Here is an 11,544-nt window from a genome sequence, read left to right as displayed (position 1 = left end):
CCCAGTGGGGAAATTATTTATTATATTCTGTGCTTTTTATCTTTTTCATTTGACCCCACTTGGCGGGGGGGGTTGTCATATCTTCTTGACATTTCAAGATATGAAAAGGACCCACAATATGAATATCAAAAGAATTACCAGAGGTGCAAATTTTGGGGTTAGTGCACCTACCCTGTTAATGTTAATGTGCTATTAGTATTTATTTGTCCCATGAAGAATCTTATGCAAATAATACAGATGACACAAAAACATGTACACTTGTGCATCAAACATCAGAGTGAAAATGTTGTCAATATTTACAAGTTTATTAGTTTTATTGTGTGCTACCTTTATATTAATATACAAAATCATATTTTACAATGCATGTACATAATCCTAAACCAGATTGATCGACTGGGTATAGTTTGTTTGACTTATAATTGGCAAAAATGATTCCGTTTTGTAACTGCACACACGCCATTGATAAAGTCCCAAATCATGCTCACATAATTTCACATAAGCGTGCACCAGTCACGCATTACATTTAACGTACAATCAGCGTAAGTCCTGCGCCCAACTGCACAGCATCAGTATACAATCAGTACACAATGTTATTAGTCTCATTTCTATCACTAAAGCCAAACATCCCCAGTCTTTTCAACTTAAGGGGTACTACACCCCTCAATAAATTTTGTCTATTTTGCATTTTTTCAAAAACTAATAACACAGTGGTAACAAAAGTTATGTATATTATAGGGGCAAGGAATCCAATTACTACACTGGAATTTCAGTGACCCAAGACAAGCGGTTCGTTATTTATGATCAGAGCCAAGGTACCGCTTGGATGTACCTCATTTCCTATCATATATACTGAACCGCTTGTCTTGAGTCACTGAAATTTCAGTGTGGTAATTGGATTCCTTGCCCCAATAATATACACAACTTTTGTTACCAGTGTGTTATTATATTTTGAGAAAAATACAAAAATAGACACAAATTTACCATAGGCGTAGTACCCCCTTAAAAAAATTAGAAAGAAAAATTAACAAAGGGACCACTTTTTTCATGTTGAACTGTTAAAAAAATAGCCCCTAAAAATCAATTTTGGAAATTACACCCATAGTGCTGTTAAGCCATGATATTACCTACCATATTATAACATTTGCTGAGGAGGATGCCCTCAATATTTTTCAAAATTCTGTTTTTAACACGATTGTTATGTCTTTAGTAAACTAACATACCCTGCAAAAATCAAGACTACAGTACTGTAGTTTTGAATAAAATGCAGGAATCGTCGTTTTATTATTACGAGGGAAATATTAGTCGAACGCGTACACGTCACGATGTGCATAACACAGTACATACATAGTGTGCGGGCATGGGATGATCAAAAGAACCAACACGGCTCACGTTCGAATGAGTGGCTCGCATTGGCGACATATGCGCTGGTATTAAATAGCGATTTTCTTTGTATTGCCTCGTCTGTTTGGGCCCAAATTAAACGAGTACATATCTGACAGTGAAAACTAATATTTTATACCAAAAAAAAAATACAATTCTATTTCTTATGGAAATGTTATAATATGGCTTTAATGCTCATTCTGTTGCAGTTGGTGGTGTTTTGTTTGCCAACATTTTTCCTGTTTTTTATCCCAAAATATGGCTCATCTGCATGTTTAAATAAAGGGAGGTGCTGTTACAGGCCAGTTACTGGTCACCCAGTGTCCTGAAGTTTGCCAGACTACATTCCTTGTTTCTCAATGTTACAGTGAGATGTCATACTTTGCATGTTGTCACTTGTAATCTTTGGATCAATGTCAGCATGGTTAGCGGGCACTCAACGTTATATAAATTGGTAGGGTATAGAGACCCGATTCCTGCTGGTCTTTTGAAACCAAGCCAAATAGGGAACCTGTACATCAATCATCATTGAGTCTTCAGAAATCAAGCAACTGAAATAGAACAAAATTCATATGAAACCAATTTTTAACTGTTATACTGTTAACAGTGGTGGTGTGGCACCACAATGTTTTTCTCCTGTATGTGTGTTTTTTGTCTTTATTTGGGGGTGGGGTGGCCCGGGTGGGGTGGGGGTTAAAAGGAGCATTTCAAACAAATTGCACCCTCAATTTTGGTCAAAGTCCCGTTTTTAACATGTACACAATATTTGCCCATTGTAAATCAGTTTACAAGGTGTCCTTGAAAGAACAGTTTTGTCGGAAACTTAATTTTTTTGGTATCTTAATGCATAAACCAAATATAACTATTACTAAATAACCGATGTGGTTGAGGAATATATCAGGTATCACATACTTTTTGAATTTTGACAATTGACCGCTCCATTTTTTTAAATAAAAGAATTTTATGAAACAACATCATTTTCAATGCGTTCCACAGAGTCAAATATCTACCAATGACAATAGACACCTCATGCGCTGATGATGCGCAGAGAGCACTCAGAATACAGATCATTGATTGATATTTGAATCCGTGGAAAGGTTTGGAAATAAGGGAGTTTTGTCAAATTCTTATATTTCATGAACCGCGGTGTGGTCAATTGTCAAAATGAAAAGTATGTGATAGCTGATTCATCCCTCAACCATACCAGTTATTTACTTATGTTTAGTTGTGCCGTTAAAATACCCAAACAATTAAGTTTCTGACGATACAGTTCTTTCAGAGACACCCTGTAGTAAAGCGTGATTCAGTATCTTTTGTGTAAAAATTGATGATTTTGTATATTTTCTCATAATATTTACTTACTCATTTATTCATACTTTAGATTTAGCCATTTATATATTTGTTTTATTTACAGGCATGAGAATGACTTTTTTTGAAAAGTGCCTGAAAACAGTGTGAATTCAGCCTTAAAAAGGCCCAAAACAGGCTGAAAAATGTTTAATAACAGATATTGTGTTATTAAACAAAGATTCCAATGCATTATTATTCATTTCAGATAGGTATGCAGTATGTCACTCATTGGGGTCTTGACTGACACTTCAACTGAAGGCAACTTGAATAAAAAGTGATTCCCTGAGTAGTGGACAAGAGTCCTTAGCACCCCACTACATACATGTATACAACACTACTGGCCCACTACTCCAAGTGATATGAACACTGAAATTTAAAAAAAGTCCTAACAATGGAACAGAACATTTGATCCCAGCCAAAGTACTTACCAACTGTGGTAGAATCTTTTCAAAGTGCCGTGGCTCCACTACAGGCGCCGATTCTGATTCGGCTTGCTTAGCAGATCTACCTGCACTCTCTGAAAACACAGACAATGAATTAATTGGATTTAATCTACACATCAGATCTACCTAGATATAATTGGATAAACTTCTCACCACACACCTTGAAAGGTGAAAGAAATTCCACTGAACATCATATCCAGGATCTTTGGTTTACCGGTTAAATGCTCTACTGACTGAGCTAATGAGTTCATTTAAAGACAATCATAATGATTGTCTAAGTTAAGTTACCACATGTTCAAGCCACTTTTCTTCAAGAAAACAAAAGTTTTGTCTAACTGCTGCACCACTAAACAAGCAAGAATAATTTATAAAGGCCAAATTGATAATAAAATCTTGTGGGATTGCATGTATGCAGTGGATGACAGAAGATCTTGAAGATTGTTCCCTATCAGGATAATGCCTGTTTTTTTTTTTTTTACCCCCTCCTGGCAAGGAGGTTTATTTCTTACATTCTTGGGTACCTAAAAAACATACAATGTATGTTAGATATTAGTTACCCACTAAAATAGAGTGTGTGTAGGATAATATGGTATGATATAATTCAAGTTAAGCGACAATAATATTGACATAGTATTGAAGTTGGGAGAACAGTTCTGGTAGAGAAAGACATGTTCACATTCATTTTTGAGGTACTATTATCTAGCTTTATCTATACAATGAACAACCAGTTAATTTGATCAGACAGAGACTATTAAACTGCTCCTTTGTAAAGTCACCTTTTTTATTTAATCTACCAATTATAAGGGATTACTAAAATGCTAAATAAACTTACCAGCAGCAAATATTCTGAGCATTTCAACTGTCAATTTTAAGGAATCCTTGTTAACTGCAAAAAAACGATAAGAGCAAACACAATCTTCATCAAGTGCACAATGTGCAAATAAGATTTTTGAAAATATTGGCTTCAAGGGTTACAATAACTGTGTTTGTTTGTTTGTTTGTTTGTTTGTTTATTTATTTTTATTTTTATTTATTTTTATTTATTTATTTTTATTGATTGATTGATTGATTGATTGATTGATTGATTGATTGATTGTTAGAATTTGTTCCATGGATGGGTTGCACAAGCATGGAAAAATATGTCCACATTCATGGTCATCATTTGGTAAACTAATGTTGAAAGGTAACTGGTTACTTTCTAATTTTCTTCTTTTTTTTCTTTCAATTGATAGATCCAAATATTGATAAACTAAAAGGATACTCACTTTTTGTTTTTTCATCCCTAAAACTTAGCTGTAACAGCTTCTGGACAGTCTCCTGGAAAAAATGAACAATATTTCAACTTCAAGACATAGATTTCAGCAACACAAAGGAACAAAAGGGTATGCGCAACGTATTGGCATTTTTTTTTTGGTTGTCCGTAGGCCTACAAATGTGACTTTTGGTTACATTTATGGTTGTCCGGCGGACAACCGAATCAGTACTTTTGGTTGTCTGGCGACTTTTTTAGTTGTCCCGGGCAACCGGACAACCAAAATTTCGAACGCTGCCCAGGATGCACAACCTTGGGGGCAATGTGGTTGGATTCTCACAGTCGCGCAGTGAGTGTACGCAAAAATCATCACGCTATGTCAGACTGAGTTCCGTTCATTTAGCTCATTCGCCGTGTACAGTCACATATGATAAAGGACACGACAGACATGACGGTGTGGGATGTGAATGTTTCCACTACTACGACGTATTATATTAAGACTTGTTCGAAAATTTCTAACTTTCGTATGAACAACCGATAGCTTGTGATACGAAAGTTAGAACGTGGAAGTATACGTGCTCATGTAACGTACCTTGTTTGGCACATGTACACAGTTGCCATACAGGGCCCAATGTCATACATATGAATAAAAACTTCTTTCTCAAGTTAATTATTGTCTCAAAAATATGAGGATATTGTTCTTGACATATTAGTGACACATGTGCTATATTCCTTCATCAATTCACCATGACGTTACTCACGAAAAACATCATTTTGTGTCAATTTTTCTCGAGTGATCGCCAGACATCACACAGTCCCCATTGTAAGTAGGTGATCAACACATGTAGTGCTGGGCTCATATGTTCAAGAACCGGAAGGGTATCACCATCAGTTTGCAATGACAAGTCAACCTTTGCAAATCGGGAGATGGATTGATTTGCCCAGCACTGGATTTTCTAAAATCTTTAATCACCGACGCAGTTGGCAGTTGTCAAAACAACCAGCCCTCGAATTAACCCACGGCACCCATGGCATTTTGCCGTGGGTGCCCATCCCCACTGCCGCAATGCCCTAAGTCAAAATATGTCCTTTACCCAAGGCAGTCACTTGCTGTGCCCTCTAATGAAGTTGCAGTCGGTGCCCCAGCCCTATCCTTCATTATAAAATCTTCTATCTATGTTTGTGTGTGTTTTCTTCACTTTTGAGAAATTGCCTTGGTGCCCTTCTCAAATTTTCAACAGTTGCCATGATGCCCTCTTGAAATACTACAAACTGCCGTGCTGCCTTGCCTTTTCAGTGAAAATCCAAGGCAATTATCAATTTGCCCTAAAAAAGTTGCCGTGCCCCTTCAGATCCTTAATTCGAGGGCTGAAAACAACTATGATCAAGCAAGGTTGCAGAATTAAACGGACTCATTATATGGTCGGAATTTGCCCTTCAGCGCCTGTGTTTCCGGTTAAAAGTAAGCAAGCACTTCAGCTAAGATACATAAATGTTAGCAAGCTAAATTGAAGTCAATTGGACAATCTAAAAAATTGTTTTGATGCATTTTAAAACTGAAGACGCTACGATGACTGACCGTGTTATACTAGCAATCTCTACTATACCTTCTATCCACGCATTAACTATCGTGTCGTCGTGGATAGTAGATTATAGATAGATTTCTCGATCAAATTAAGACGAACCGGTATAAGACGGTATTATTATTAGGCCCTTTGCACTTGATTATTAGTTTCCTGTTTACCGCCCGCGTCCAAAATTGAAAATCTCAAAATAATTAATTATTTTATTTTTATTTCTAATTTTCTCCTTTAAAATAACTTTCAACTACTTCTACTTGCCATTTTCTGACTTTAATAATATCAACAATAATGATGAATGAACAAAGAGTACAACTCCACCTTCACTTATTTATAAAATCAAATATTGTTGTGAAATAATTAAATGCCTGCTCTAGATAGTCAAAACGAGTCAATAGTTGCTTGTAATAATTCAAACTAAATAAAGAAAATAAAAGATACTTAATAATTAATAATTAAAAGTCACCTCGTCCCTTTTTCAAAATCTTCAGGAAACTAATAATCAAGTGCATATGGGCCTTAAATTAGGTATGCCAGGTGAATTCAAATTTGCCAACAAACTGCATCATTTTATATATCAAATTAAAGCCCTTGAGTAAAGAAAGCCAACACTGAAAACCTTTTTTGTCATAGCACTTTCCGTAGCAAAGTTACATCTTGTCAAAGATTGACTTTCATCAACAAGATTCTGCTAGCAAAATTCCCCAAAACAGCATTACGGGGGTGTTTCTAGATCTTAGTCTCATGACGATAGCACCTTTTTTTAATGGAACTGCTATCAAAATCTCTCTGAAATTCCATGTGCGAGTCTCTCAATCAAAAAAAAAATCATATATTTGGGTCAAGTGAAGTATAGACAACATATTTATGAAGGTTTCCTTCTTAAAAAGCTTCTTTTTAATTTCAATGTAAATTTGTATTGCCGGTTTAGGCCATTTTGACTGACTAACAAATGTGTTAACTGAGGTTTCACTGGAAACCTCTGGCTACATAATGTTTATGTACAAAATATTTCTTGCAGATTAATTCGTTTAGCAAAGATATCGTGAAATTTGAATTTCGTTCTGGTGCACCAGAACGAAATTACAATGTATTGTCTATGGAGCAGTGTAATACACATAATCATGCATAACTCGCAAACGCAAAATCGGAATCAACTGAAATTTTGGGAATGGTCTTTTTTCGTGGATATGTACTGAAAAATGTCATAAAAAGAGGATGCTCTAATCACGAAACACTCCTTTTTAAAATAAGGCATAAGCCTAAATTGTTACTTTAGACAGTAGTTAACGACTTGCATCTAATTAATGTCTTTAAAAGGGTACATAAATACATGAATACTTTGTGGGCATGGCTGTGTCCCCAAAAACACTAAACAGTGCTGAATAATTTGTGTAAATCATCACAAAATCTGTAAAAACTTACAGTTTTGAAAGTTGCGCTGTCGTTGTCGTCCGCCATGATTAATTAGCTATACACAGCCCGTCATACAATTAAGACGAATTTGGGAAGAGGGCGTAAATATTACTGCCATATCAGGCCTGATGCCGATTGACAGGCATTGATGAAAGTAAGATTATAATAAACACTCTGATAAAAGAGAAGATTACATGATTGTCATAACCTGAGTCGTGGGTGTACAATTTTTGAAAAAGGGGGCATTTGGTATAAACTATATTGTCCAATGAATTATTTTTGTTCCAAATTTAAACTGTTGAAATATGCGTTAATATGGCGCAAAAATGGAATAAATTCGCGCGAAGCTCGAAAGAATTTGCACTTTGGGGGCTAAAATGGTCAAATATGAGGTAAATTTGGTCAGAAACCCACATACAGGCGTCAACATTGGGGGGGGGATGATTGTATGGACCATCCCCCCCTTGCAAAATATTGGGCCCCTAACCCCCCCCGGTCCCCCGCGGATCTACGCCTATGATTGTACGGTTGACAAATGACAATGATTAGCCTATACTCTGCGTGGTGTTTCAATTCATAATATATTTCTTTGTCTCGTCCTGTGTCGTCTTTAATTGTCCTGTCTTTTGTCTAGTAAACGCTATCTCTAAAGCACTACTAGTAGGCCTAATACATTATAGTGCGTTATTGTACTTGTGACAACCACTTACTTGGACCTTTCACCACGGTGGATAAATGCATAGTGCCCTCATAATCTAAGGCCATTAATAAAATACAACAAAGTGGCTGTTAAACAACTTCTGAAAGATTTTGTTTTCAAAAAGCAAGAACAAAGGTAGCTGTAGCGTACTCTGACAGACCCTTTCTTTGAACCATTATTGTTGCTTTTTTCACAAACCAAATGGACGCAGACAGGTTTCCTTTTTTTTTCAAAACTGGGATGCGATATTTTTTCCGTTTTTCATAATTTAACACGGAATTTAATTCGGAATAAAGTAAAACTCATTAAAAAAATAAGATTTTCTGAAAAATCAACTGATTTTATACCACATGCGTTTCCAATTATGATGTACCGGTACGATATCACCTCCGACCTCCCATTGTGCTCCGTACTCTTCATTCTCGAAGACCTAATCGAAGTAGGCTATGAGAAAGTGCACTTGGTCTCAATGTATTTTTCAGCATGATTTTAATCTCAACACTTTTGAAAAAAATTTGAAAATAAATCAAATTTGCGGGCAAACTGTCCGGATGGGGTTCTCTCTGGTTGAAGGTAGGCCTATACGGACGGGGATGTGCCACTGTTTTGGGGTATACCTTTCAGCAATTTTGGTATATCAATGAGTGGGTTTTCAGTGAAGACTATAATGCGCCCAATTGGGTGCATTTGGTCAAAAGCGCCCAATTAGGGCACATTTTGGTGCTTTTTGGGTGTTTTTTGTGAAAAATTGGTATACTGATGGGTGGCAAAAACAGCAAACAAAAGGTATAGAGAAAGTCAGCATCCAAAAGTCTACGTGGGCGTGGCACATCCCGTAAAAATTTCGAAGCCTGACCCCATTTCGGGGAAACTGTTTCTTAATCTTGCACATTTTTTAATCTCTCGCATTCGAATGTCTTGGTTTGCTATTATTCTAGCCCAAACACGGTGTCTAAACTGAAGTGTTTCTATGATAATTGAAATCAATACACCGTGTCAAATTAGCCAGAGGTATCTATTTCTTGACAAATAAAGGCGGTATAGTGATTTGATAACGACACGATATGAATATTGATCATTAACACAATATGCTATAAGGTGACTTGGTATCAGTCGTTGAGGCGGGTCGGAGCGGAGCATGACCTAACGATATCTGCATTCAAATATTGAGACAAACTATGAACTGACACAAAAGATGAATGCTATGGGATGAGATCCTAAGGCTTGTTATAACTTCGGGGTGTCGTAATAAAAATGCATTTATTGGTTTCCTTGGCTCACTTCCTATCAGATAAATGTATTAATATTAACAAGTACACTGTAGTTTTGTAGAATTAGGTATCTGCCATCCCATTCGCCTTCAAAGTCGATGGTCAGTTCCGGTATAATATTAATAAGGAAACGTGAGCATGGGGTCAGATAAGCACAATCTGGGCAGGTTTGTATACGGATGCAGTTCAAATGAACTTTGAGGAAATTTACACTATCTCGTAGAAGAAATATATAAGAAGAAAAAGATGATGAGATGAAAAACATGAATTTTCAAGAAGAAACTCGTCTTAACAAGAATTGTGCACAAGTCCAACCAGGGATACATTCTCATCTATTTAATCCTCTCATTTCTTCGTTTTTGTGTGCCACGAGTACCCCAGTGAGATTTCGTCTAATCGAACATGTAAACGAATAAAATAATAATTAACACTCATCTCTCGGGAAGCATCTTCTACGCCTTTCGTCAACTCAAGATTATTAAGAAGGTGTGTAAGTTTTCTTAAATTATTATAACGATTATATTATGGGTGATTTAACTATCCTGCTATCGCCTCAAGAAGCTTCGGAAAGTGACAGATTGCAAAGATCACCGGTGACACTTGGTGAAATCTTTAATAGCCGTCATGTTAACCGTAAAATAATTTGAATCATTTTGAAGACGGATTATCTAATTAGAACGCGTTAGTGAATACTGTATTACCGATTTCTATTATTATTTTGGACTCTTTTTCCATACTTACAATAAAATTAATGAACTTTTATTTCTTGTTCCAGCACGATTATAGGGGCATTGTTATAGGTGAAGGAATCAGAGAATCAATGGTATATTGTTCCATTTTCATGTTTGCATAGAATTTGATGCATATGATTACTATGGTTACTCTGATTAATTACCATTACATAATTTTAACGTATTGTGTGTGAACTGATACTATCCAGTGATGACTTTCATTTTAAATTGTGTTTAGTAAATGCCGCAGAGAGGTTTATAACCTAAATGCCCCAAAATATAAAGTAGAACTAGGCTACCCCTGATAGCACTGTGGATGAAGTAGAACTACCTCTGATAGCACTATATGGATGACGTAGAACTACCTCTGACGTAGAACTACCTGGTGTGGATGAAGTACCTTTGATAGCACTGTGGATGAAGTAGAACTCCCGCTGATAGTACTATGGATGAAGTAGATCTACCTCTGATACACTGTAGATGAAGTACCTCTGATAGTATAGTGTGTGGATGAAGTAGAACTCCCGCTGATAGTACTATGGATGAAGTAGATCTACCTCTGATAGTACTATGGATGAAGTAGTTCTACCTCTGATAGTACTATGGATGAAGTAGCTCTACCTCTGATAGCACTGTAGATGAAGTACCTCTGATAGCACTGTGGATGAAGTAGAACTCCCGCTGATAATACTATGGATGAAGTAGATCTACCTCTGATACACTGTAGATGAAGTACCTCTGATAGCATAGTGTGTGGATGAAGTAGAACTCCCGCTGATAGTACTATGGATGAAGTAGATCTACCTCTGATAGTACTATGGATGAAGTAGGTCTACCTCTGATAGTACTATGGATGAAGTAGATCTACCTCTGATAGCACTGTAGATGAAGTACCTCTGATAGCACTGTGGATGAAGTAGAACTCCCGCTGATAATACTATGGATGAAATAGATCTACCTCTGATAGCACTGTAGATGAAGTACCTCTGACAGCACTGTGGAAGAAGTACCTCTGATAGCACTGTGGATGAGTATAGAACTCCCTCTGACCCAGCAAACACAAAACGTTTTCGACATCATTCGCAAAATGTTATAAAAGGTTTTCAGAAAACGTTTAAATGTCGGGTTATTTAAAGGGTACATTAAGGGATCTAAAATGAGCGTTTATTGCGTTTCGACAGTATTTTTTGTGCGACATGAGAGCACCTCAGACCTATCGAATTGCATTCTGAATACGAAGCATGTCTTTCTAATATCAAATAATTTTCATTTTTGAAAATCACAATATAATACAAATTTTATGACAAATTATAAAAATTTGATATTTTTCAAATTTTTGATATATAACAGTCCTCGAAGTGAATTATATAAATCTAATGATATATTCTTAAAGTGTATGTAGCAGGGAGGAAAAGCCGACG

General features: G+C 36.3%; 1 protein-coding gene across 1 annotated transcript; it reads right to left on the bottom strand.

Moving 5' to 3' along the window:
* Positions 1–994: 994 nt before the first annotated feature.
* Positions 995–7,492, bottom strand: LOC140166063 (centromere protein X-like). Its single transcript, XM_072189446.1, has 5 exons — positions 7,431–7,492; positions 4,439–4,490; positions 4,006–4,059; positions 3,159–3,247; positions 995–1,931 (listed from the first exon to the last, which is right to left on the bottom strand). The coding sequence occupies exons 1-5, from the start codon at positions 7,464–7,466 to the stop codon at positions 1,917–1,919; spliced, it is 246 nt and encodes an 81-aa protein (XP_072045547.1). The 5' UTR covers positions 7,467–7,492; the 3' UTR covers positions 995–1,916.
* Positions 7,493–11,544: the final 4,052 nt, after the last annotated feature.

The sequence above is a fragment of the Amphiura filiformis genome, chromosome 1 (assembly GCF_039555335.1).
Source record: "Amphiura filiformis chromosome 1, Afil_fr2py, whole genome shotgun sequence".
NCBI classification, from domain to species: Eukaryota; Metazoa; Echinodermata; class Ophiuroidea; order Amphilepidida; family Amphiuridae; genus Amphiura; species Amphiura filiformis.
This window is presented reverse-complemented; position numbering and strand designations above follow the sequence as displayed.